Source organism: Mauremys reevesii, linkage group 7, assembly GCF_016161935.1.
Source record: "Mauremys reevesii isolate NIE-2019 linkage group 7, ASM1616193v1, whole genome shotgun sequence".
Classification (NCBI taxonomy): domain Eukaryota; kingdom Metazoa; phylum Chordata; order Testudines; family Geoemydidae; genus Mauremys; species Mauremys reevesii.
In genome coordinates, this window is record NC_052629.1 from 94,411,992 (window position 1) to 94,438,360 (window position 26,369).

At 53.9% G+C, this 26,369-nt stretch overlaps 2 protein-coding genes across 8 annotated transcripts; one reads left to right on the plus strand and one right to left on the minus strand.

Moving 5' to 3' along the window:
- On the minus strand, nucleotides 1-7,665 carry SLC25A45 (solute carrier family 25 member 45). 5 transcript variants are annotated; one of them, XM_039480823.1, is made up of 9 exons: nucleotides 7,563-7,650; nucleotides 5,265-5,375; nucleotides 4,927-5,048; nucleotides 4,270-4,339; nucleotides 3,407-3,450; nucleotides 2,663-2,734; nucleotides 2,203-2,388; nucleotides 1,612-1,879; nucleotides 1-1,328 (listed from the first exon to the last, which is right to left on the minus strand). In XM_039480823.1, the coding sequence occupies exons 4-9, from the start codon at nucleotides 4,304-4,306 to the stop codon at nucleotides 1,060-1,062; spliced, it is 876 nt and encodes a 291-aa protein (XP_039336757.1). In that variant the 5' UTR covers nucleotides 4,307-4,339; nucleotides 4,927-5,048; nucleotides 5,265-5,375; nucleotides 7,563-7,650; the 3' UTR covers nucleotides 1-1,059. The 5 variants fall into 5 exon arrangements, with proteins under 5 accessions (XP_039336757.1, XP_039336755.1, XP_039336758.1 ...); XM_039480821.1 differs by lacking the exon at nucleotides 5,265-5,375 and having other exon boundaries at nucleotides 7,563-7,665; XM_039480824.1 differs by lacking the exons at nucleotides 5,265-5,375; nucleotides 7,563-7,650 and adding an exon at nucleotides 6,648-6,810.
- Nucleotides 7,554-26,369, plus strand: FRMD8 (FERM domain containing 8). 3 transcript variants are annotated; one of them, XM_039480819.1, is made up of 11 exons: nucleotides 7,554-7,812; nucleotides 8,586-8,670; nucleotides 9,917-10,084; nucleotides 12,953-13,054; nucleotides 13,527-13,585; nucleotides 15,186-15,352; nucleotides 17,564-17,782; nucleotides 18,149-18,272; nucleotides 18,682-18,828; nucleotides 19,228-19,426; nucleotides 20,024-26,369. In XM_039480819.1, the coding sequence occupies exons 1-11, from the start codon at nucleotides 7,807-7,809 to the stop codon at nucleotides 20,143-20,145; spliced, it is 1,398 nt and encodes a 465-aa protein (XP_039336753.1). In that variant the 5' UTR covers nucleotides 7,554-7,806; the 3' UTR covers nucleotides 20,146-26,369. The 3 variants fall into 3 exon arrangements, with proteins under 3 accessions (XP_039336753.1, XP_039336751.1, XP_039336754.1); XM_039480817.1 differs by lacking the exon at nucleotides 7,554-7,812 and having other exon boundaries at nucleotides 8,568-8,670; XM_039480820.1 differs by lacking the exons at nucleotides 7,554-7,812; nucleotides 8,586-8,670 and adding an exon at nucleotides 9,153-9,229.

Consider the following 26,369-nt stretch of genomic DNA (forward strand, 5'->3'; position numbering starts at 1 on the left):
CAAAGCAGGACAATCCTCAGACAGATTTTTGCCCCAGATCCCTAAATGGCCCCCTCAAGGATTGAACTCACAACCCTGGGTTTAGCTGGCCAATGCTCAAACCACTGAATAGGTTTAGCTCGCCTCCACTGGTCCCTGCACATTGCAGCCTGCTCCAGGGTGGCGGTGGCAGGGTCTCTGCCTGTCAGACTGGACTGGGCCAGGCTAACAGCAGAGAGTTTGCTGACTGATGAGAATTAAGTAGATTTTCTGTTGCCATGGAAATGCTATAGCTGGGTAAGGAGAAATCCTCCTACTCCCAGAACTCCTTCCCCGACACTGCTCTGCCTATGGCCCCTCCTCCCCCGACATGCACCACTAGGCCCCATTCCTCTCCCAGAGCTGGGAAAAGAACCCAGCAGTCTTGACTCCCACCCGCTCTAGCCCCCAAATCCCACTCTACTCCTAGATCTGGCATAGAACCCAGGAGGCCTAACTCATGGCTCTGTGCTTTTTAGCAGCATGTCCATCCCCGCCCCCCAAGGACCAGCTCTTCAGTTTTCTCATTCTCTCTATTTCATCCCCAGCTCCCAAATCACTCCCCCTCCCCCTCCCCCTCCCCACTACCAGGCAGTTCCTCTCCCCAAGGTGCTAAGATGCATGGAAAGTGGGGAGAACCAATGTCACTCAGGACATTTGGATCTAGGACACAGCCTAACCTTGGGGGATAGATTGTAGGAGGGGTAATCCTGCCTTCCTCTCGCAGGCAGTGCTGACCTTCATAGAATATCAGGGTTGGAAGGGACCTCAGGAGGTCATCTTGTCCAACCCCCTGCTCGAAGCAGGGCCAATCTCCAGATAGATTTTGACCCCAGTTCCCTAAGTGGCCCCCTCAAGGATTGAACTCACAACCCTGGGTTTAGCAGGCCAATGCCAAATCACTAAGCTCCCCTCCCTCCAGCACAATGCTAGGGGGCGCTCTGTTACAGGGAGCTGGGCAGGGGGCTCAGTTGGGGGACTCTCCCCTGGCAGTCAGCGCTGGCTCCCCAGTGCATGATGCTGCAGGGAGCAGGGTGGGGCTCAGCAGATGAGTTTCAGGATGTTCTCGTAGCTCAGGAAGGTCACCGCGTTGACAGGGAAGGAACGGATAATGTTCAGGGTAAGGCCCTTTAGGAAGACCTGGGGTCCCTCACGCCGAACGCTGATGCGGATGCAATCCCAGACCCCGCAGTAGGACACTCCCTTCACCCCGTCCATCTGGAGCCGGGCCTTGATCACGTCCAGGGGCGTGGCGAAGACCCAGGAGGTGGTGCCAGCACAGCCCCCAGCTATGAGAACTGTCACTGGCCCTGGGAGCAAAGGGGAGAGGGAAGAGAGTTAGGGCTCGGCAGGGGCCGTTACCCCTCAGTCAGTGCTGTCCCCAGGGCAGTGGTTGTGGTTAGTTATTGCAGTTGTTAAACAGCTGTCAGTTTCCACCCAAGAGATGGCTGCATTATAATGCTGTGTGAAAAGATCCACCTTAATTGTTTCTGGCCCATCAAAGCACTCGCATTACGCAACAGGAATCCCAGTTCCCTACAGTCTCTTCCCCCGGTGAGGTGGACTGTAGGGGGCTATCCATTCCCATCTCACCTGGTTCTCGCCCCTGCGCTGTCATGGCCTGGCAGAGGCTGGTGTAGGTGAGGAAGTAGATGGCCATAGTGGGTGTATCTCGCAACACCAGGGCCCAGGTGCCCCGGAACAGGCCCATGACCCCCTCCTCGCGGAATATGCTGGCACCACAGTGCACCGGGCCCCGGTACTGGGCTCCAGAGGCCCCCGCTAGACTCTTCAGCCCATAGGGGTGAAGCTGGTTCTGTAGCCGAACTTTGATCAGGTCAACAGGAGCCAGGACCACAGCCTGAGATGGGGGGGCGGGGAGAGAAGGGGTGAATGGGAAAAGAGGCCCATGGTTAGTTCCTCAAGGAAAAATATTGACATGCAATGACTCCTGGCTCTGGAGACAGAGAACCGCAGGTGTCCCAGCTCCCAGCCCCACTTGCTCTAACCCACTTCCACCCCACTCCCCCTTCCCGGAGCTGGGATAGAACCCAGGAGTCTTGACTCCCAGCCCCCCTGCTCTAAGCACTGGACCTGACTCCCTTCCCCTCCCAGAGGTAGGGCTAGAAGCCAGGAGTTCTGCTCTCTACCCCCGCCCCCCACATGAGCTGCCTGGTCCCTCACCTGCATCAGGCCGGAGAAGCTGCCAGCGGTGAGGACGTGGGCGTAGCTGGGAGGGTTGGCGTGGCGGTCGTGGTGATGGGTGGCGCTCAGGTACAGCAGGGCATTGCTGTAGGCCCCGAACATCACTGAGTTCACCAGGGCCACGCTCAGCAGTGGGAAACTCATCCCCTTAAAGAAGCCTAGGACCTGCAAGGCAAAGGGCACCATGGAGGGATCAACGCCAGCCCTGAGCGTATGTGACTCATGGCTCGGCATGAGGTAGTGAGTGGGGAACCCCTCTCCAAAGGCTGACACCCATGTGTACACGCACACACTGCTCCCCCTAGCATACAGCATGGGGGGGGGGGCTGATCCCCATCAGGGGCAGATGTGCAGCCCCCAGCACGAGGGGAGCCTCTGAGCTTGGGCAGGGGTCTCTTGGCACTGCCCTAATACAAATAATAAATGGGCTGCCTCAAACCGTTTCATTGCGGTACGTTTTGATTACGCAATCCAGGATCCCCCGATAGCCAGACTGCGTCTGCAGCCGCACCTGGAATGAGACACCATCTTTAAGCAAAGAATTTGCAGGGAGATATTAGCAGCGGCAGTTTATGCAAAGGCCAAACTCCTCCTTAGAGGCATTTGGAGGTAGCATTTTCTAGTGGATGGGACTGTGGCCTGGGACTTAGGACTCCTGGCTTCTGTTCACAGCTCTGGCTGGAGAGTGGGATCTAGGGAGTTAAAGCTGTAGGGGGGTGCTGGGAGTCAGGACTCCTGGGTTCTATTCCTGGTTCTGCCACTGAGCTGAGGCAAGTCCCTCTCTGTGCCTCTATTTCCCCTCCCACCTTGTCTATTCAGACTGTGGACTCTTGGGGGGAGGGGTTCTCTCTCACTGTGGGTCTGTGCAGTGCCTCTCCTGATGGGTGGAGGGCCCTGATCTCGTGGGGAGGGATGTTTGTGTAGTGCCTGGCCTGACAGGGTGGCCTGAACTTGGGCAGGGAGGGTCTGTGCAGACAAAGACCCCTATGTCGGTTAGGTCGACCATCATAAGAAATAAATGAGTTAAAATAGCTATTGCTTGCCCTTGGAGGTGCTGGACACTGCTCTGAGCTAGCTAGTTCCCTAGCAGGGATGTATCACCTCATTCTATCTATAGGAGAGAAGTTTTCCCTGTCCCTTCCCACCCCCAATCCCCCTACAGCAGTACCAGCTTCAGATTCACCTTCACTGTGTCCACTGGGTGCCCCAAGGCCAGCCCCACAGCTCCTGTGTCCAAAGGAAAAACAAGTCAGTTGGAAATTAGAACCTGCCGCTGTCCCGGTTATGAGAATGGAGCCCAGGAGTCCTGACTCCCAGGTCTGCTGCTGTAACTCACTAGGCCCACCCCTCCGGGGGCTAGGAATAGGACCCAGGAGTCCTACCCTCCTCCACACGTCCATAAACACCCCACTGCCACTTCCTCTTTTTCTTGGGGATCCCAATGCTGCCGGCAAATGTTAAAATGGTAGAAAAGGACACAGACCCCCAGTGCGAGACAGAGCTTGATTTATTTTTAAACTCGCTTGTTAATGAGTGACTGGGAAGTGTCACTTTTTTTTTTTTCAGCAAAAAAACTGAATTTGGAACTTAAATTCCACTCTTTTTAAAATGCAAATAAATTGGGGAGGGAGGCCGGCCTTGTCATGGTGAAGCTGGACTGGGATTCAGGGAACCTGGCTTAATTCCCTGTTCTACTACTACCTCTGCCTCCCTGGGTGATCTTGGGCAAGTCACTTCCCTGCTCTCTGCCTCATTTTCCCCCCTCTATAAAGGGGGCAGAATAATCTTTCCTTTGTCTATTAATTTAGATTAGAAATTCTTTGGGGGCAAAAACTGTCTCATTATGTGTTTGTGCAGTGCCCGGCACATGGGGGCCCCAGTCTCAGTTGGCAGGGTCTGTGCCGCACTTAGCCCGGGGGAGGGAGGTCTCAATCTCATCTGAGGTCTGGGAAGCCCCTGGCACGACAGGGTCCTGACTCTGAGCGGCAGGGGCATGTGTCTGGGCAGCACCCAGGAGGGTAGGAATTGGATCCTTCTCATTCTTACCTGAAATCCAGCCAGCCACAAATTCCTCCACGGGCATGGTGAGTAGAGCGCACAGGGACTGTACAGGGCTCTGGATAAGAGGAAAGATCTGGTCAAAGTTAATCCATTTAATCCCTAACTTGTCCTCCTGGGTGCTTCAATCTTTTACTTGATCCTCCCCTGCCCTGTGAATTGCCCTTTTCGCAACAGCAGTGCCCAGGGCACGCAGTGAAATGGAAACGCAGGAGATGAAGCAGGGGTGACCAGGCAGAGTTAGGGTAACCGGGGAAACTCAACTGGTGCAGTATCTCACTGAGATTAAGGGCTGGATCCACCAGCCAGGCTGGCTGCTCTCCCCCCCGGGGCCTGTCCTCCACCAAAGGGGCTGGAGCTCTGGGGGCCCCCTTTCAGGCCCACACTCAGGGCTGGATTTTCCAAAGCCCTCCGTCCTCAGCACACAGCTCCTTAGATGCTGAATTAAATTCACGCTCTGCCATTCTGAAAAACAACTCTCCCCTCAGGAAGATTCCCAGACCGAGAGAAGCGCGGAGCCTGCTTTCTGTAAGGGTTGTAAGTGGCTTTCGACGGGTTAATAACTGACAGCAGACTGTGCTGAGCATGTTTCAGGATGGGACGTTATAAAGGCTGGATTCTGCCAAGGCCTGTTCAGGTGCTTACCGGGAGGCATTTGGACGCAGATCCTTACAACGATGGAGGCACCCAACTCGTGGAGGCACAATTGCAATCAGGGACAGGGGTGCTTTTTGGCTTTCCTCTGAAGCATCGGGGATCACCTACAGCTGGAGCAGGAATAACAGGTAATGGGGCCTGCGCTCTGAGGTTTCTCTGTTGTAGATGGCTGTAGGGTGAGTCTTGTTCAGGGTCCAGCTGATCAATGATGTGGCAGTGAGCAGGAATTCTCCCCCCCCCCCCCCCCAGGTCACAGTGGCAGGGACCTTTTGCCCTCCTCTGCAGCATGAGGCGTGGGGCAGCTGTTGTGCTCATCATGGTCTTACCTAATCAAGCCCCACATAATGCCAGAGACCCTGGTTCTCTCCTGTTCTCTGCATGGGGCTCACAACCCCTTCAGCCAGGGGTGGGCAAACATTCTGGCCCGAGGGCCACATCTGGGAATAGAAATTGTATAGTGGGCCATGAATGCTCACAAAATTGGGGTTGAGGTGAGGGCTCTGGTTGGAGGTGAGGGCTCCAGGGTGGGGCCAGAAAAGAGGAGGAGTTCAGGGTGGGGGAGGGAGCTCCAGGTGGGGGTGAAGGTTCTGGCTGGGGTGCAGGCTCTGGGGTGGGGCTGGGGATGAGAGGTTTGGGGTGCAGGAGGGTGCTCCGGGCTGGGATCAAAGGGTTCGGAGGGTGGGGGGGATCAGGGTTGGGGCAGGGGCGTGGGGAGAGGCTCAGGGGTGCAGGCTCTGGGTGGCGCTTTTACCTCAAGCGGCTCCCGGAAGCAGTGGCATGTCCCGTCTCCGGCTCCTATGTGGAGGCGCGGCCAGGTGGCTCTGCACGCTGTCCGGTTCGCAGGCACCACCCCTGCAGCTCCCATTGAAGTGCCAGAGGGGGCCATTAGAGCACATAGGAACTGGAGGGGGGCCATGCCGTGGCTTCCGGGAGCTGCGTGGAGCAGCCCCCGACCCTGCTCCCCAGCTGGAGTGCCAGAGCGAGGCAAGCCCCAGACCTCACTTCCCAGCAGGAACTTGAGGACCGGCTTAAAATGGCTGGCAGGCTGGAACTGGGCCATGTAGTTTGCCCACCCCTGCCTTAAGCTCGAGGGTGGAAATGCTGAAGTCATTGGGCTCAACCTACGACTGTCTGGGTGAAGTTTAATGTCCTGGGATATTCAGGTCAGACTAGATGATCTAATGATGCCATCTACCTGTTACAGAAACATACCCTTAACCTCTGAAACCCTAGACACCGCTCCCCTCCCTGAGCTGGGGATGAAACCCAGGAGTCCTGACTTCCAGCCCCCCTGCTTTAGCCACTGTATCCCCTCCTCTCCCACAGCCAGAGACAGAAAGCTTGCCTCCCGCCCACTGACAAAGGATGGTGTGGGTTAATGAGCCAGCACCTTTTTTCCTAGCCAGGATGAAAGCAGCTTCCACAATCCCAGGCCAGTGCCTCCATCCCAGCACCCCCCAGCTGCCTTTGCAAACCTTTCCTCTCCCGTTAACCCAAGGCCCTGAACAAGTTTGCAGCACACGCACATGGAGTGTGCACTGGGGCCCTAACAGTGAGCTGCTTGCATGGACAGATCCTCGCAAACCAGCGTTACATCCTGGGCCGTGGCCCTTAGCGGCTAACCCTCCTCTATGCACCCCCCGGGAAGACTTACCCCATGGGGGTGGCGGGCACAATTTAGCCGGAAACTAAATTTCATCAACAACAACCTTGTTTATAGTCATGCGCAGAGGTGCCACTTCCGGCTGGACTGCATTTACTTGCCACGTCTCCACCTTTCACGGGCCCACTCCTCCAGCATTCGGCTGGCCCCCTTTTCAGATCGCCACCGTGATGGCCTCTCTCTGCCGAGAGGCCGGGGCCGGCCTATTGGCACTTTAATATTACAAGGACCCCTCGTTGATTTTGCTGATACAGACTAACACGGCCCATCATATCAAGCTACCACTAGAGGGAAGCAGACACCTACTTCAATGCACTCGTTGTTTAGGGTAGTGTCTGAAGGCCCAAACTGAAATCAGAGTCCTCACTACGCCCAGCTAATCTTGACTGAGAGCAGGGTAGGGCCCCTGTTGTGCCAGGCGCTGCATGGACCCTGACTGAGACGGGGCCCCACAGACCCGCATAGAGCCCGGGGTCAGGTCCCACTGGGTGCTGCTCAGACCCTGACTGAGGTTAAGTATCAGAGGGGTAGCCGTGTTAGTCTGGATCTGTAAAAGCAGCAAAGAATCCTGTGGCACCTTATAGACTAACAGACGTATTGGAGCATGAGCTTTCGTGGGTGAACGCCCACTTCGTGGGATGCAAGGTTGTGGCCCATGTCAGGTCACGTGCTGCACAAACCCAGACCCCGGTGAGACAGCCCCTGTCCCGAGCTGCTCACAGCCTAAGACCCAAAGGGGGGAGGGGAAATCGAGGCTCACGCGTTGGCAAAGCCGGGAACGCCCAGCCCGGTGCCCGCGTGTGACGCCTCCGTGCGGGGGGGGCTGGTGCACTTGGCTGCCCCCCAGCCTGGTGTTCTGCAGGGCGGAGCCCGCCCGTTTATCGGCCCCGGCCCCCGTTGGCATCGCTGGCTCGGACGGGTTCAAAATTCACTGTTGGGTTTGGGAGCCCCCGGTTCGTACCTCGGCACCACAAACCTGCCCGGAACCAGGTTAACCCACAAATCGAATTCCGGTGCGGGCGCCGCCGCCAATCGTCAGGCTCGGCGAGGCGAATCTCCGTGACGTCACACAGCCAGCGGCGGGCGGGGATTGGGCGGGACATCCCTCCCTCTAGCTTCCGGGGCTCGCCGCCCGCGCTGCTTCCAGCTGCACAGACCCAGGCAGGGAGCGGGAGAGATTCGGGCGGGCGGCGAGCGACGGCGCCATGGAGGTGAGAGGGGGGTTGAGAGGAGGCCCCCTGGGGCCTTCCGGGGGTCTGGGCTCCCCTCCCCCCAAGGGATTCCCGCTCTGGGGCCCAGCACCCCCTCCCCACCAGGGACCCTCTGCCCATCCCTCCCAGTGCCCCGCACTTCCTCCAACCCAAGAGACCCAATGTTCTTCCCCCCCCACTCTGGAGCCTCGCACCCCTCTCACACTCGAGCCCCTCTGTCCCACGCCCACAGGGGACCCTCTGCCCCCCCTGCTGTGGGGACCTGCACCCCTCCTCCTTGAGCCGGCTCCCCCTGTGGCCCTGCACCCCCTCTTCCAAAGGGCCATCTGTGACCCCCCCCCATCTAGAGGGCTCCCAACCTTGGGGAGCATGCAGAGCCCCAGGATCTCCCTCCCCCTGCAAGGTCCAGGGACATCCCTGGCTTCCTGCCCGGGGGCTCCCATCCTCCCCCCATCCACTAACTTCCCCACCCAAGGGTCTCCCAGTGCTGCTAAGATACCTAACTAGTGGGTCCTTACACTTCTAGCTGGAGGCTCCTATCCCCTGCTTGGGTCCAGCAACACCCTACCCCACACTAGTCCAGGTTCCCTGGGGCTTGGCTCCCATCTATATGCCCTCCTTGAAGCTCCTGGAGCTGTTTACCCCAATGTGTGCGCCCCCCAAAAAACGCTCTATGCCTGGGGGTCTCTCTTTTGGCGATAACCCCCATCAAGGTCTGAACCCTTTCTTCCCCTTCCCCCCGCCCCCCCCCCCCGATGTTTGTGTGTCTGCAGATGGAAGGCGCAGATGGGGCTGCTGTCCCCCCCAGCTTGGCCGATCGCTCCCATCGAAGCAGCATCTCCTCCATGTGTGCCCGATGTAGGTGACATTTGGAAGGCAGGTGGTGTCTCTTAGAGGAGGGTGGGTTGTCTGGTGGTTTCAGGTTAGGGATTGGGAGCTAGGACCCCTGGGTTCTTTTCCCAGCTCTGGGAGGGGAATGGGCTCTAGAGTGGGGCCGGGGGTGGGGGGGGGGGAGTAAAGAGAGGCAAGACTCTTGGTTTTTGTCCCAAACTCCGGGATTGGATTTAGTAGAGCGTCTCATGCTTCATAGCTTGTGTAGGCTGAACTCATTACACACCCTGTGCTCCTTTCGTCCCTCCATTTCTGCATCACCCCTTTCCCCCAGCTCCCTGTATGCTATGCCCCCATCCCCCTCTTCTTCAGGAACTCCTGCAACCCGATTCCCTTTTTCCCCCATGCCAGGGCTGTATATGGCCTCCCATTTCTCCCTTTCCATTTTTTGTGACTGTTTTTCACCAAGTTCTATAGGGATCTGCCTAGAATATTACTGGAAATTTTGGAGCGACTCGGATGTAGCGTTCAAAAGCTACCGTGTTACAGACAGAGAAATGCCCTGGAGTTGAGCATAAAGATTGATGTAAGCCAGTGGCTTTCAAACTTTTTTACTGGTGACCCCTTTCACATAGCAAAACTCTGAGTGTTTATAACCAGGCCCCTTATAAATTAAAAACACTTTTTATATATTTAACACCATTATAAATGCTGCAGGCAAAGTGGGGTTTGTGGTGGAGGTTGACAGCTCGTGACCCCCTGTGTAATAACCTCACAACTCCCTGAGGGGTCCTGACCCCCAGTTTGAGAACCCCTGATGTAAGCCAACTCTTGGGCCTCTGTTCAGTCAGCTGTGTCATGGCTACAGCAGGTCAGGACTTTTCCACGCATTGTTTGTCACCCAAAGATTCAACTTTGCCAAAACCAAAACTGTTCATGAAACAGGGTCGGTTTTGACAAATCTCTGAGCCCAAAAACTTTTGGGAAAATAAACAGTTTTGCGGTTAACAGGCTGTGTCATCTTTTTTGAACCAGAGAGTTCTGGGGGTTTGAGTCAAAATGATGTGGTATTTGGAAATTTTAGCAGATATAGATTTAAAAAGATCGAAATTGAAATGCATCAAAACTGATCTGGACTGAACTTTGTCAACTCTTTGGTTTGTGAAAATGTTCATGTTTTTGACTTTTTATCTTAGTTTGGGATGGAAAATTTTTTGGGGTATCAAAAACTTTCATGAAACAGGAAAACTGTGACCCTCTGCTCTCCTCTTAGCGGTGGATGTCCTGGTATATCTGATCGATGACACTGTGGTGCAGCTGAGCGTGGACAGTCTGATGTCTGTCACTGTTCATGAGCTACATCGCATCGTCCGGGACGCCCTGCAGCTTCCTGAATATGCCATGGAAGTCTTCGCCCTGTGGCTCATCTCTCCCTTGCTTGGTGAGGTGCTTGGTTCATTGTCAGGATCTCTTATGTTACATCCTCTCCTGTCACGCGGGGGGGCCTGTGCATAGCCTTCTCTACTGCTGCATTACCCAAGACTTTGCAAGTCTCATCACCCCCTTTTACAGGGGAAACTTAAGCACCGAGAGGGGAAGGGATTGGTCTGAGGTCATGTGTAGATTCATTGGTGGAACTGGCAATGGAACCTAGGGGTCCTGACTCCCAGTCCCCTCTACTCTAACCATTAGGCCACCCCTCTGCTCCCAGAGCGGGGAATGGAACCCAGCAATCTGGTTCCCAGCTCTGATCACTAAGCCACAGTCCCCTCCTATTGCTAGGGATAGAACCCAGGAGTCCTGACTCTCGGCCCAGTGCTCTAACTGCTAGACCTACTGCCCTCCCAGAGCTGGGCCTAGAACCCAGGAGTCCTGACTCCTGGTCCTGTGCTGCAATCATTAGCCTGCCCTGTCTTTCCACTGACAAAGTATTTATCTGCTTCTCACTTTGCATTGTCTATTTCTGTAGTAAATGGTTGCTGTTTGATTTCAGGTGGGTTGGAAATGTGTCCCCTGGCTGTTGTGTGACTCAGCCATTGTTTGTTAAAATAAATAAGGAATGAGGAAACTTCCTGTATCCATCCACCTGTGTTCCTAAATAGAGGTTCTGAAATGCTTTCTGTTCTAAACAGCCTCAGCGCCTCACCCCGGAGGTGGCCACATCTCTGTGCTGAGTGAGGGAACCCTGTATAAACATCACCCCAGAGGTGGCTGCGTTTCAACTGTTGTCAAAGCAACTGCTGTGTTTGTAATAAAGTGCTTTTGGAATCGGTCCTCGGTGGGTACTGAGGTATGGCTGCCTCTAGAGTGGGGTGCTGGGACTGTTGATACAGGAGTTCCTCACTGAGCATATGATGTTACATTGATTTATTGTGATGAACACTAGTAACAGTCCCTCTCTTGCACACTTACTGGACAATCATTTGGCTTTAAGTGCAACCAGGAACCCCATGCAAAAGTCCTTCAACTGGCTCTGCCCTGTGGTGCCTGAGCCCCCAGCCGGAGGGTTGTTAGCAGGAAGTGTTGAATGGCAGGCAGTGGGTTAATCTGGGGCTGTTGAGCCTGAGTCTTCCCAGCTGGGAGCACGTCGGGGAGCAGAACAGAAACTTCCAAGGAACATCCAGGCAAAATGAATCATTTCATGGCCCTGTTCCAGCTAGCTTGGCTGATGTCTTTGTCACCTGACTTACATCTGTTCCCTTATCTCCCATCAGCTTCCCATCCCTAGCACAGCCCTGCTGTAACCTCTCAGATGTTTCTTGCTTACTCTCTCAGACCTCCCCCAATCCCCCCAGCCTGCTGGTTTCATTGACCCTCTCCTGGTATTAGGAGTCCCAGCAGTGTTTGACTGTCTTCAAAACTTAGCATCTCAGGCTTTTTAGCAGCTGCAACCAGTATTGCTGGGTTTGATGCCCTCCAGTGTGAAGGGAAACTGGGAGTCAGGGCTCCTGGGTTCTATCCCCAGCTCTGGGAGGGGCGTGGGGTCTAGTAGTTAGAGCACAGTGCCTGGAAGCCAGCATTACTATTAGTGCAAGGTGTTGCATCTGTCATTAGGGCTCAGTCTCTGTCCAGGTGCCTAGATGCTGTGACTAAGGCTACGTTTTAGTCACGGGTATTTTTAGTAGAAGTCATGGACGGGTCACGGGCAGTAAACAAAAATTCATGGCCCGTGACCTGTCCATGACTTGTACTATATGCCCCTGACTAAAACTTGGGCCGTGGGTGCTCAGGGGGAGGGGGAGCAGGCTGTGGGTGTTTGGGGCGGGACCCCCATTGGTGCTGGGTGGGGAGGGTTGGCAGGCTCCTTACCCGGTTCCGTGCTGCTCCCCGGAAGCAGCCAGCATGTCCCTGCATCTCCTAGGAGGAGGGAAGGCCAGGGGGTCTCTGTGCTGGCTCTGCAGCGCCCACTGGCCAGGAACCACAGCCAATGGGAGCTGCAGGGCCAATGCCTGCAGGCAGGGGCAATGCACAGAGCCCCCTGGCTCCTCCGCCTAGGAGCTGCAGGGACCTGCTGGCCACTTCCAGTGGCCCTCCCCACTCCCAGCCCTGAGACCCCCTCCCACAGGCTGACAGACACACAGCCTTAGCTATGCCAACAGGTGCGCTATCAAGAATTGCAGGAAGTGGACTATGCTTCAGATCAATGAGTTTTTGGGGTGTTGTTTTCCATCTGCCAGTCTCCATTGCCACCTGTGCTTCTGCTGCCCTTGGTTAGCAGCACCGTCTCCCCCTGTGGCATCCCAACCTGCTGTGTGAATGGCCTTTGCTTCTCCTGCTTGGGACTCCAATGGTCAGGAGCACAGCTGTTACCCCTCCTCTGCCCCCTCCCCCAGTCTGTGGAGACAGAGGGAGCATTCACAAATGGGGGAGGGGACGGTGAGTTTTCCCTTCCCACCCCACCTGCTGACTGTCCCTGGGCCCTGGCAGTGTTGAATTTAGCAGGTGCTTATAAGTGGTTTAGGAGGGCTGGTCTTTTATTTCTGTTACGGTAGTGCCTAGAGGACCCAGGTGACAACAGGGCCTCTTTATGGGGTGTGCATTATTGGTAGTATGACAGTAGTTCCTAGAGGTCTCAGCCAAGATTGGGGCCCCATTCTGGGGTGTGCATTATTCATAGTACAGTACTGTGATTCTGTCCTGACAGCTGGGAGGAGAGTGGGGAGCAGTGGGGGCTGGGAGCCAGGACTCCGGGGTTCCACAGTAGTATTAATAACAACTTCGAGCTGGGTTCCCTGGACAATTGACTCTGCATCTGGCTCCAGGGCTGCAGGGCTGATGCTCTGTTAGAGACTCTCTCTTTCTGTCTTAGAGGTGCAGCTGAAGCCGAAGCACCAGCCATACAAGCTGTGCCGCCAGTGGCAGGAGCTGCTCTTGCGTTTCACGGATTGCCAGGAGGATGAGATCATGCAGGGTGCGTGTGCGAAGCTTCCTCACTCCTTTCTGGCCCGCTGACACCCCCGCCTCGGCCTTGGAATGCCCTCCTCCAATTGCTGAGCTCATCCTGCCTGGCTTAGTTGTACAGAGGGGAGTGTATGCCAATGGCTAGAGCTGGGTGTGTGTGAAAAGAGCCAGGACTCCTAGGGGGATGTGGTCAAGTGGGTGAAAGCTTTGGGAGTTAGAAATCGTAGGTTCTAGTCCCAGCTGGGGGAGGGGAGGCATCTAGTGGGTTAGAGCAGGGAGTGGGAGTCAGGGCTCTGGGTTTCTATCCCCAGTTGGGGGAGGGGAGGGAGTCTAGTGGGGTTGGTAGCTGGGATTTTGGGGTACTCTTCCCAGCTCTGACCTGTGTATCTGGCCTGGCTGGCTCCCCAGTTTCCAGGAGGCGGTGGGAAAGCAGACTCTTGGGCCACGTACATGTCTTTACTGGGGTCTCTTTTGTCTCCCAGATGAGCCTTCCCTGCAGTTCAGAAGGAACGTGTTTTTCCCGAAGAGAAGGGAGCTGCAGGTGAGCACATGGGCTCCTATCTGAGTCTCCTCTGCTGGTCTCACTCACCTCTGACTGTGTGGCGAGGCCTTTTGCATATTGATCAACTTCTTATTGTTTAGCCTCTGTTTATCTGGGGAGTTAAGAGCCTAACGCACTGCAAGCCCACAAGAGATGGGGTCGTGGGGAAATCCCAGCCTTGTCATTCACAATTTCTGTTACAGTAGCTCTGCACGGGTGTCCCCTCCCTGGCAGCCCCGATCATGGCCCCTGTTGTGCCAGGCAGCGCACAGACCATCCCCTACCCGAGGTGAGGGCCATGTCATGTGGGGCACTGCATGGGTACATGCTGAGAGACAGACCTAGAGAGGTGGGGGATTATTTTTGCTGTTATATGAATGGGGAAACTGAGACACAGAGAGGGGAAGTGACTTGCCCAAGGTCACACAGGGGAGTCAGTGGCAGAGCCAGGAATAGAAGCCAGGTGTCCTGTGTCCCAATGCCGGACCCTAAGACCATTCCTCCTACAAAAACATCTGCTCTGTCTCTAGGCTTTTGTAAAATCTTGCTGCGACCAACCTGGTGTTCTGGACTTTGTGTCAAGCTGTCAAATCAGTCCCTCGGCCTCCTGCTCTGGTTCCTTAGGCATCATCTACAGTGGGAAAGTCACACTGGTTAACCACAGATTTGAATTCCAGCTGGTTCCAGCTCCTCTGGAGATGTTGTAAATTCAGTTTAATTTAACTCTGTTTCCAGTGCCATGCAGCGAGAGACTGAAGCTGCTCAGTCTGTTCGTTTTACTACAAAGCAGATTGAGAGAGGATCTGCTAGTGTGGGATGTCTTCCTGGGGAGCAAACCCCACATACCAAAAGGATAGAACTAGTTGGGAATTCGTCAACAAAATGATTTGTGTTTGGAAAATGCCAGCTTGTGGAAACCAAAACTCTGCAGAAACCCGTTTTGACGCATGTAGCAGGGAAAACTTCTCCAGACCCGGGAGGGCCACCAAGAGAGAGGCGGGCCAGTAGTGCAGTGGTTAGAGCGCTTTCCTGGGATGTGAGAAACCCAGGTTCAAATCCTTGCTCTGCCAGACTTAGATTGGGAGCAGGGTGTTGAATGTGGGTCCCCAACATCCTGCACAAGTGCTTCTATCCTGCAGGGGGGCATGAGAAATTTTGAAAAGTTTCAGTTTCCTTCTCCCATCAGAACAAAAACAAATGTTGAAATTTCAAATGTTTCCATGCAATGGAATTGCTTCCCAGCCAGCTCCACTACAGGACTCTGAACCTAGCAAAGAGAGGCAGAAGAGGAACCACTGGGTGGAAGTTGAAGGCAGACATGTTCCAATTAGAAATAAGGCACCAGTTTTTAACAGTGCAGGTCATTAACCACTGCAACGAATTCTTGCGGGGAGTGTCAGAGTCTCCATCTTTTGACTGGGCTCAATACAGGGGTAGCTGGGTGAAATGTAATGGCCGGTGTCAGACGGGAGACCAGACTAGACGATTGACTGAGCCCTTTTGGCCTTAAAATTAACCTCCCAGGCAGCCCAGCTTGAGCCAGAGGTGGAACTGGAGCCACTCTCTGGCCTTAGCTTTGATCACACCCTTTGGCCTGCAGATCGAAAACGAGGCTGTCCTGCGGCTGCTCTACGAAGAGGCCAAGTTCAACATCCTGGAGGGACGCTACCCGTGTGACGTGGAGGACTGCGAGCAGCTGGGGGCCCTGGTCTGCAGGCTGCAGCTGGGTCCCTACGACCAGGACCAGCATACGGCCTGTGCCTTGAAGTAAGTGGGGGGTGGGGGCATTGTCTAGAGCAGAGGTGTCAGTCATCTGGAGGATCAGCCTTTTAACTGTGGGCCAGGGTATAAACTCAGGGCTATGTACTCCCCCTTGGATGCCCAGTAGGACTCCCGTTGGGGTGGCCCTGGGAGCAAGGGGAGAGCAGTCTTTATGCAGTTACTAGGGGGGCTGTATGCTTGGTAGCTTGCGTAGGCCAAGCGCATTGCACAGGGGCTCCGTACATCCCTCCACAGTTCCCCATGTGCCACCCTCCATCTCAGGGGCACCCTCTCAGAAAAACCCTCTCCCCCATGCTAGGGGTTCTGGATGCCACGCAGTCCCCCTACCCCCATATCAGGGTCTCCCATTCTCCTCCCTGTGCCGGGGTTGTGTGCATGCTCCTATCTTCCCCCCCACCCTTATTCTTTCCATCTGGGCAATTAGTCATTTGGGATGTCAATGTGTTACTCTTGGGAGGATGAGCAGAGAGAAGCAGGAGTGGTGTTATGCTGAAGGCGTTAATAGAGCCATCAACTAATTGTTTGATTTATGCACAAGTGCTTGACACTGGCTGTGTGAATCAAATGGCAAAGGCTCCATGTGTCCTCCATATTTTCCCCTTGTGGTTTTTCATTTCCCCCCCCCCCCCCCATCCATTGGGTTCTGGCCATTGATGCCTAGAACATTTCCTGAAATTTTGGCAACGGTCAGATGCAGCAGTCAAAAACTATTGTTGCGTCTATAAAGAGAAATGCCATTGAGTTGAGTGTAGAGGCTTTGCAAGCTGTGGCAGCTACGCTTCTGTTCCTGCATTCAATATCAGTCCAGGAGCAAAGCTGTAGGCTGATCGTTGCTTTCCCACTTTGGTTCTTCATTCTCCCATCTTCCTTTCTCTTTCTCTCCTTGTTTCTTCTCTCCCTTCCCTACAACAGTTGCTCCTCACCCCTTCTCCCTTTCCATCTGCTAAAATGATCAGCCATGGAATAGTCTGACACTTGTCATCTTAGAGCTCGACCTCCAGTGACATTAGTATGTGTCATGGGGAGTGGACCCCTTAGAGTATCATTAGAGACTCAGGTGTGTCAGTTACATTCAGAGCAGTTTCCCCCCCTCGCGCACACACAAAGCAATTGGTTCAGGCTCTCTGCAGACTCAGGCAGGCCTCACTGTGTTGCTTGCACTCAGGGCATTCCCCCCAATCCATCTCTGAGCTATTGTGTCGAGCTCTTGGCAGACTCAGGCAGGTGCTGTGATATCAGTCACACTCCGGTGACATTGGGAAGCTTGAGATTTTGTACCATTGAAATGTTATGCAAGCCACAGATACATCATACAGGCCACGCTTGGTCTGCAGGCTGTATGTTTGACATCCGTAATCTAGTTGAGTATACTTCCCTCTCAGAACTGGGAATGGAACCCAGGAATCCTGGCTCCCGGCCCCCTGTTGCTCTAACCACTGGACCCCACTCCTTTCCTGGAGCTGGGAATAGAACCGAGGAGCACCAGCTCCTAGTCCCACTGCTGAATGTGCTTTCCCATACTTGGAGTGATGCTGGCGAATGAAGATGGGGCAGGTTTTCCCCACTCTGTGCAGCTGGATGCTCCCAGTAGAGGGTCTGCTGATCCCACGCAGCTCACTTGCTCCCAAAGAATGCAAGATTGGCTGGGATCCTGAGCCAGGATAATGGCTCACTGTCCCACCCAGCAATGCTGTGTCTGAGGGGCAGCTTATCTGGGCTTGCTTGTGAACAATGGTGCTATTCAGTGAGGTGGTGCGTGTAGCTGTGCAACACCCACCTCTATTGGCGAGTCTACTTGCAGCTGTTTAAAATGTGCCCTCCACCGGCCTGTCTGTGTGCTGAAAGGAGATGGTGCCAGGGATGTACTCGTAAATATTCTGTAAGCTGTGATGCTTCTGATCCTGACCGTGGCAGAGCTCGGAATAGAACCCAGGAGTCCTGGCTCCCTTCCCCTCCTTCCTCGGTGGTATCCACACAAGTTACAATCTCCGAGGGGGAGCTGGAGAGGAGGGGGGATGGTTAACTGGATCAGGAGGCTCCATTAATGGGGGAGGGTGGAATCTCAGTAAAGAGGGTTGGGGGGAGGGAGGTGTCATAGCCCAGGAGTGAAGGGGCTGAAGGGGAGGGAGCTGTCTTAGCCTGGGGGTTATGGGGGGCTGCTGCCCCCCTGTTCTGAGAGCTGTGCTGTCCCTGCAGGGAGAAGCTGGAGGCCTTCCTGCCTGCTCACCTGTGCCGGCGGGGGCACAGCCTGCTGACGGCACTATGGAAGCGGGGGGCCAAGCAGCCAGCCTACGAGCAGGGGCTGCTCCAGGCCTACCAAGCAGTGCGGGAGGAGGCAGCCTGCGAGGAGCCTGAGGCTCTGCGCCAGCACTACCAGGCCTATCTGCAGAGGTGCCACCAGCTGCCATACTATGGGTGAGTCTGGGCATTTGGCTGCAGAATAACCTGGTAACTCCTGCACCTGTCAGTATGGGGGGGGGGAGGGGTTGGCAATCCCAGCCCAGCAATCCCACCATCTCCCCCGTTCGCGGTCTGCCTAGGCCCCTCAGGCAAGGACCTAGTTATGCAAGAACCATTTCCTGGCCGTAGCGTGACAAGATCTCGCAATAGCGCCTGTATCTTTGCTATCTGTGGGTTGGGGGACATGGGGGAGGAATATGGTGCCCAGGGGGACAAACCCCCAGATCTTCCCAGTTCTGTAAGTGAGCGCTTGTGCAATCCGAGCACTTCCCGGTGCGAGGCCTACCTGCCCTGGTGCAACGGGTGTGTGTGTCTCTCCAGCTGCGCTTTCTTCTATGGGGAGATTGACAAGCCAGCCCAGGGCTTCCTGCACCGGGGAGGGCGCAAGGCAGTGTCGGTCGCCATCAGCCTGGAGGGTGTGTACGTCATGGATAGCAAGGAGAAGGTAACACTGCTCAGGGGATCTCCAGTGGTGGGGGGGGGGGTGCATGAGAGCTGTGCACAGGGACATGGCTGGGGGCTGCCTCTGGATCCCCCATATCCCTACAGTGCCTCCTAGTGCTGCCCAGATCCTCCCTGGACCGCCCAGAGCCCCCTAGTGCCGCTCCCCACACACTCTAGTGCCTCCTAATACTGCCCATGTGTGTGCTCTGTTTTCTACCATGCTGAGCCAGCCAGTCCCCCTGCTGTGGGGCCGGATCACAGCCAGTGCCCCCTAGAAGGGAAAGACCTCATGTCCCATTCCCCACCCCCAAAGCCAGCCAGCCAGCCAGTCCCCCCGCCCTGGGGCTGGATTATAGCTGGCACCCCCTGGGAGAGAAAGGTCCCATGCTCCATCCCTCTTTCTATGGCAGCACGTCTTACTGGGCCTGCGGTTCCAGGAGCTCTCGTGGGACCACACGTACCCCGATGAGGAGGAGGAGCACATCCTCTGGCTGGAGTTCGATGGGGAAAACGAAGGGACCCTGGTCAACAAGCTGCTGAAGATTTACTCCAAGCAGGTGACTGGGATCTCTGGGGTGGTTTTGGTTTCTGGGCCCCATCCAGCATCTGGTCGCCCCATGGAGGCTGCCAGCGAGCAGCAGGGGGTAGAGTCAGTGCTCGGAGCAATGCTCCTGTCACAGCACTGGCCATTTTCCCCTTCTAGAGCCTGGATTTGTTTCACAGGCCAAAAAATAGCCACCGGACTGGGAACAAGCTCTTCTTGGGGCTGGGTTAGAGGGGGAAGTCTCCAGGTCCCATTCCCTGAGCCAGCCAATCCCCCCTGCATGGGGCCCAATCAGACCTGGAGCCTCTATAGAGGAACGGCCTCCTGTCCCATTCCCCACCTCCCTGAGCCCAGTCCCCGCTGCGCCCTAGCGGGGAAGGCCCAGCTGACCAACAACCCCCTCTCCCTGCAGGCAGAGCTGATGAGCGGCCTTATCGAGTACTGCCTGGAGCTGAACGCAGCAGCGGAGGCATCGGCCCTGGAGAACAGCACCCTCCAGAGCCCCACGCTGCCACCTCTGGCCAACAAGCAGCGCCCCAAGCTGCGACGGCAGAACAGCGTGGTCTGCAGCCGCATCCAGCACCTCGCCACCATAGACTACATTGAGGATGGTAAGGGGGAGGGGGGCTCATCCTGGGGTGCTGCACCCAGCTTGGAGCCACAACTGGGCCTGCCCTGCCCTCTACCAGTCCTCTGGAACCTCCTGTATCTCTCGCTCGAGTCACCCCCAGTGGAGTCTCATAGCTCCATTATCATCACCCCAGCATTACCGAGGGGACCAAACTGGTGGGTGAGTCAGTGGCAGAGCCTGGGATAGAACCCAGGTGTCCTGGCTCCCAGCCCCCGCTACTGTAACCCACTAGACCCAAATCCCTTCCCAGAACCAGGGATAGAACCCAGGAGTCCTGACACCTGTTCCTCTGCTCTAACCACGAGACCCTACTTCCCTGCAGAGCCAGTGAGATAACCCAGGCATCCTGGCTCCTAGCTCCCCCCTCTTTCCCCAGTGGAGTATGGAACTCACAAATCCTGCCTTAAGTGCTGCTGTGACTCTCGGGAGCTGTCTCTCGGGGGAAGCAGTCATTTTGTTAGCCATTTTCAGCTCCCACCATTAAGCTGTGGCCCCGTGGAGTCCAGTGAGTGAATCCAGGGCTGACTTGTGCCTGTATCTCTCCTCCCCACCCTCTTACCCGCTCCCTGGGCTCCAGGTAAAGAGATCAAGCGTGTGAAACCCAAGCGGACGGCCTCCTTCTTCACCCGCCAGTTCTCGCATGGCGCTACCTCCTACTCAGCTGTGCAGGCTCCAGCGGAGAGCCTGGAGCAGGGCTGAGTGCCGTCTTCGCCGGTGCACAGGGAGCAATGGACCGATCCATCTAGGGGCATGCCCTGTGCCCAGCACGCTGGCTCTCCTCCTAGTGCCTCTCTAAGTTATTCTGTGTTAATTTATACCAGTGGGATCCCAGCTTGCTGCATCAAAAGTCTCTCTATTGCAGCCATTCCAGCCTGAGCCCTCAGGTGCCTGGGCTCTTCTGGTTATGTTGCTTTGAGTGTTCTCTGCAGCTGGGCAGTGACATCCCCTCCCTCCCCTGGGTGGTGGAAGCCTCCCGGTGTGGTTCTACTGTATGTGTGCTGGCACACCGCTGTTGATCTCACTTGGCACCGATGTAAATGAGGGGAAGAGCAGCCATGTCACCTCGCCGAGCCACCTCGCCGAGCCACCATTGCTCTGAGATCATCTCTTCCCTCCCCCCCCCACTCCCGGCGCTCCTAGACCTCTGAGAGCTGCCCTGATGGTGAGCATGCTCTGCATCGTTCCTGCCTCAGAGCTCTGAGTCTCTCCCCCCCGGGGTGAAGTGTCCCGTCAGCACTGGCTTCATGGAGTGCAGGACCAGAACCTGCCTGCATGTGCCCATCAGTTCAGCACATCAGGGTCCTGCAGCACCTCGCTTGTCCTGAATGAGGAACTCTCCTGTCTCTGAATGTCACCTCCCTTGAGGGGAGGGATTCATCCGGTCTCCCGCGCAGGGCGGGAAGGGCTGCGCCGCGTTGGTTCATTCCACATCTGATAGAATATTGAGGTGTCTTGGCTATATCCCCTGGTGGATCGTTCCATTTTCCAACCTGTGTGGGAGTCGGATGGGGAAGGGGGATAGTGATTCTGACATAACCCCGCCTGCGTTTCTGGGTGAACTGATTGCGTAGCAGCTTTAAGACCTTTTGCAATCCAGCTGGGGAGTCTGATTTCAAAGCTGGCCTCACCTCTGGTCCATGGCTAATTCAGTCCAGGAGAGGTAGGCACGAGGTGTTCAGTGAAGTGAAGCGGGGAAGACTGCTTTGCTGCCGACGCTTCACTGAGAAACAAGCCTCCTGGGCCTATCAGCTCAGGACATCTCACCAGCCCTAAAAATCCCTTCCTGGCTCCTGCATCTACTTCCTGCCCCAGGAACTCAGCCCGCTTTTTGGAGGGGTTTGTACGTATCGCCCTTTCTGTTGATGGGATATTTTTCTCGATGGCTGGACAAGTGAGTTGCTGGTGCAGGAAATGGGTGACTCCCCCACATGAAGACTTGTTCAGCTGTGAAGGAGACACGCTGGGGTATTAACACAAAGGATCAGTAATTGACTGCAGCAGGTTTCCTCGCTGGACGTGCAGCTGTTGGAAGGAACAAGCTCCTTGCCTTTCTGAGGCTGCTGGTTGGTCTATTTCAAGTTGGGTGTGGTGACATATGCCAGGGGTCCAAACTGCTTTGCCCTATCCGTTCAGTACACAGAGGCTGTTTTGAACAACTCCGCCTGTGTCTGTGGTTTGGACTTGAGCCAAAGGGGGGGTTGAGATACACCAGCCCTGTTAACTTTAACAAGAGCTGTGCATCTAAATCTCTTGCTTCATTTTTGAAAATCTTAGCCTTAAAACCCCAGCACTGCACACTTTCCTGTGAGTGCTTTATTTCCCTAATGGGGAAGAGCTCTAATGGGTGCTTATTAAATGACTGTGTTGCTTGTTAACCTCCCTCCCCCTTTTTAAATCTGCACTGTGCAATCTAGGGTAGGTGGAGACATCCTTTTAATATGGAAAAAAACCTTTCAGGGTGGGATGTTTAAAGGGACAGAGGGGATTTAGTCTCTGAACGCCTGTTGAATTTCACTGGGAATTGGGTGCTGATTGGAAACCTTAGCCTTGCTTACTGCAGTGCTGTTTGGAGAGTGGGGAGCAAGCTGAGAGTGTGAAAGTGGAATAAGTCAATTTCCCCATCTAGACAAATCCTTGGTGGCTGGCAGTGGCTTTGTGTGCGTGGGCAATCTGGGGGAGGAGGGACGTCACCCAGGGGTATTGAGAATCTTAAGCCATACAGACCTGCCAGCCACACACCTCAGCTGCACAAGCACAGCACACACTGCTGTGCTCCCCAGTCTCCATCATGCACGTCACCTTGGAAATCTCTCTCCTATGGCAGCGAGGGTTTTCCAGGGATTGTACCACGACAGTTCGCTTGCCTTCTCAGCACACCCCACCAGGGAACCAGATGTTCCTGCTCATGGACTGAGCCTGAATGGCAGTTCATTCCCCTGCGCTGCCTAGAGAGGGTAAACGGCCATAAGCTATAGATCTAAACTGCTTATCCCGTGTTAGCAGCACTTGTGCCAAAAAAGCTTTGCCTTCTTCCCCTGGGGGTTGGCAGCTGAGCCCATGGTGCAGTTGGGGTCAGGCTGGCATTCTGAGCTCAGTGCCTTAGATTTCCAAAGGGTTTCAGGCACCAACTCCCATTGAATTTCAATGGGATTCCCTTCGCTCCTTTGGGGGAAAGCACTAGTCCCCATCTGTTGGCTTTGAGCACTTGTTGATGCTAATCCGGCATCCAAACTGATCAGCAATCAGACTGCTTGGGACTGTCACTGCCTAGGGGGTTGAAGTGTTCATCTCGGGTTTCCCTTGGGAATTTCCAAGTGGTCTTGTCCTCCGTTCCTTTGGGCCCTCCTGGCATTGCAGCGTCGCTAAGCGCTGATGTTGCTGATCCAGTGGCAGCAGGAGTGGGAGGTGTAGGCAGACTTTCCTCTGGGGCAGAGTTTGTTCACAGATCGTAAGGTAGAAAGATGGAGTTTTTCCGTGTGTTACCAAGTGGCTTGGCTGGTTTCAGAACCTGTTTGACAGCAAAAGTGTAAGGGTGGGGGGGGAGATTCAGTTTGGGGAAGGGAAAAAATTAGGCTCCAATTATTTTTAGGGTTGGCTGGAAAAGCTGCAGCACTTAGAGGAAGCAGGCCAGCTGCTTTGCCAGGGCTGGCTGCGTTTGCACCCAAATGGCATGCAAAGCTTTGGTTCTTGTCAGGGACAGCCTGCGTGTTGGGAGGGCTGGCTTGGTGCTGACAGAGGCATTGATGCCGCAGGCTTTTAGATACGGCACGGTGGAAGCATCAGTGGGTTAGCTGGGCCCAACTAACAACTTGTCTAACTTCCCTCTGGCTTTGTAGCATGTGCAGTCCCATGATTAGTGTATTTCTGGAGTGTGTGCCGCTGCCTTAGTGCTAGGATCCAAGTGTTGGGCTCTGTCTGTCTCATCTCAGTGGGAAAGGTGGTCTGCTAGAGGGACTTCATAAATGATTTTGCTCCAGCCCTAGGTTCATCTGGGTCCTGGGCTGATTTCTAGCTCTGCCAGCCAGTGCTCCGGCTCCAGCCGTTCTCCCAGTATGATGGCACTGCCCGTTCTGCTTCCAAGCCACATTTGTGATCAGCTCTGTTTTTCCGCAGAGTTGTTCTGACCCAGTTAGCATCTTGTGCTCACTTTGTGCTGTGGTTCCTGTTAGTGCAAAGGTGCAGGACTGCGGTGAATCTAGTTCCAAGCGCTGAATGGAGCGGAAATGGGGGTTGCTAGTGATTTGAGTAAAAATAAAAAACTGTGCAAAAAAATACAGGGCATAATCCTGTTTCAAACTGGGGGTGGGGTGGGGCTTAGAACCTTCCCTGGGGTACCTGGCAGTTTCTCACTGTACTGCAGAGTCAACATGTTAATGTGAGCATTGAAATGGTACGCCACAGAACGCATCCCAGTTTCACTGTGGTGAAAGAAAAGTACGCTGGTTAAAAGTGACAGCCATGTTCTCTGGGCAGGAGAACTCTGATATCCCACATGCAAAGGCTGGGCTCTGTCTTGTGCCACGGGACTGAAGCACAAGCCTTTGTGAGACAGACATGGATTCTTGCAGATTTGGAGTGGAGCACGGGGGGAACTGCTGCAGCTGTGAATGAGCCACAGGTCAGCTAAACACGAGGGCTCTGGATTTCAGTAGTGAGTCTGGGGGAAGTCCAGCCTGAGACTCCTCCAATGGGACTGGATTTTCAAAGAGCAGCTGGTCAGCAATTCCTGCAAACGAGGCCCCTTTTAAGGGTAGCCAAAAGTTGAAGCACCCAAAATCCTTAGTCACTGTTGAAAACTCTTGAGGATCATTCATGTTAAACCTGAGTGTCTGAACCCTGAATACTCTGGGCTGTTATGTCAGTAGAAGGCACCTTGAAGCATCTTCTCTTTAATGCCACAAAAGCTTTCAAAGCAGACAAAATGCCTTCGTTCTGCATCTGATGCAAGGTCCACTGCAGTGCCAAGTGGGTGTGAAACACCGCTGGGTCCTTGCATGCACTCTGGTAAAATTGCTACATGAGGCTGATGGAACTAGGCCCAAAGGTTCCAGTCCCCCTCTGCGATTGGATTCAGGCTGAGTTGGCGCTTTGGCCAGTGCCTGTTTTGTGATCAGCTTTGGGGACTGCCATGGGGGCTTTTAAAAACGCTGAGCTTGGCCTTCATTCTGCACTTCCCGATCAGCCTGTGGTTAGCAGGTTGGGAGGGGCCGAGGGAGAAAATAGTTTGCCTCTTAGCCATTTGCAACTGCTGGTGCTCGCGTAACTGCATTCCTCCTTTTACTAGGTCATACGTCACATCCTTCTGAAAATGACCCCACAGTTCTTGTTACAAACTAAAGGGAAGACTTTTAAAAAGCTCCTGAGCGATTTTGGAGCACAGATCTCTCTGAATCGCCTGATACTTGTGCTCCTAAACACCAGGCCATGCTTCAAAATTCCCCCCTTAATGATTAAAATTGGGCAAAATGTTTTTTTGTTTTGTTTTTGTAAACCCATTTTATATTTTTTCTCTTCTCTTAAGGGCAGTTAGTTACAAGTCAGTTTCATACTGAGGTTTTCATACGCTTGCACAATGGCTGCAATGTTTTGGGTTTGCAAGATTTTTTTTAAACAATGTAAACACTGCTGTTGGTTTGAGGTTTGGCTAAAAACGCAGGAGGGTGTTTTAACTACACTTGGGCAACCTCTGGACCCACTTCCTCTCATTTTTGGAAGGCAAAGGGCTACTGTTTTGGTTTCACAGATGCAAATAATGCTCCCTAGTACTTTACAGATGATCACCTGGTGTGTCTTCCTACCCTTCCCCCAGCATATTTCACAACAGCTGCAAGAAGACAGCTTTGGACTCTGACGCACTTGTCCAGATTTTCACTGAAGCTGTGCTGTTTACAGCACCTGGAATCACTGTATTGCTTTAGACCAGCGGATGTTCTGGCCCATTATCAACATAAAACTCCATATTATTAACATAGGTTTTGAAAAACCTACAACACTAACTAGTTGCCACATGGAGAATTTGGAAGAGCCACTATATTTTTCACAAATGATCCTGTGTCTCACTTTTGCATTTACCATTAAAGTTAAACTGGTCGGTTTCCCTTTTCGGCATCAGTTCACTTTCTCCTTCTGATGCTATTGTACTGTATTTGGGTCTCTGAATGTCATTTAAATCCAAATAACTTTGTCACTGACTTGTTTGATTTAAAAATTCCAAAAAATGTCTATTCACACTAAGCTTTGTAAACCTTCCCCTTTGTTTTGTATAGAGTGAATTTTGGGTTCTGTGCATACATGGTCCTTTCATTCCAGCCTTCTTGTCTGTTTAATTCTAGAAGTCTGTGGAGTGAGATACATATTTTTCACTCTTGGCAAGATCGCCTGTCATGTTTGTCTGGTGCCATGATGCCTTTCGGGATAAAATTGCCAACATGTGTCTTAAACCACAATCCATACAGTTGGGTCTAAGATCAGTATATGCCCAGCACTTTGTAAATGTATCTTCAAAGGCAGTGCCATGGAAGGAAATTGACTGAAATGTATTCTCTCTGGTAGCCAGTAAGCAAATCATTCTAATGTTACCTGGAGGAGTTGTGCTTTCCAGGCTGGATTCTGCCCTCAGAGACCCGAGTTTGTAATGGAGAATCAAGCCAATAATCACTATACACATCTGTCTGAACTGTATCATTCTGTCTTGAGCTCATTGCATCTTGTATCCGGAAGTGTTAATTTTGTGTGTGTGTGTTTGAATTCCCCTGAACTGGAAATATGTCATACCTATCTATGATATGCAACACAAAATGGCCTTCTCTTTTTACTGATTTCTGTGTGAATTTCATTTTTACAAAAAAAAAATTGTGTACATACTAATATTTTTCTTTTGTATGCTACAGATCACTCATAATAAAGAGGCTGTTTTCAACAAA

Coding starts and splice junctions, on each gene's coding strand:
- SLC25A45 (XM_039480821.1), bottom strand. CDS start 4,306: ATGCCCGTGGAGGAATTTGTGGCTGGCTGGATTTCAG. Junction 2,389..2,662: donor AAACGTACCGCAATGAAACG/GTTTGAGGCAGC, acceptor TTTGCCTTGCAG/GTCCTAGGCTTCTTTAAGGG. Junction 1,329..1,611: donor AGCGCAGGGGCGAGAACCAG/GTGAGATGGGAA, acceptor CTTTGCTCCCAG/GGCCAGTGACAGTTCTCATA.
- FRMD8 (XM_039480817.1), top strand. CDS start 8,568: ATGTTTGTGTGTCTGCAGATGGAAGGCGCAGATGGGGCTGCTGTCCCC. Junction 10,085..12,952: donor GCTCATCTCTCCCTTGCTTG/GTGAGGTGCTTG, acceptor TTTCTGTCTTAG/AGGTGCAGCTGAAGCCGAAG. Junction 13,586..15,185: donor CGAAGAGAAGGGAGCTGCAG/GTGAGCACATGG, acceptor TTTGGCCTGCAG/ATCGAAAACGAGGCTGTCCT.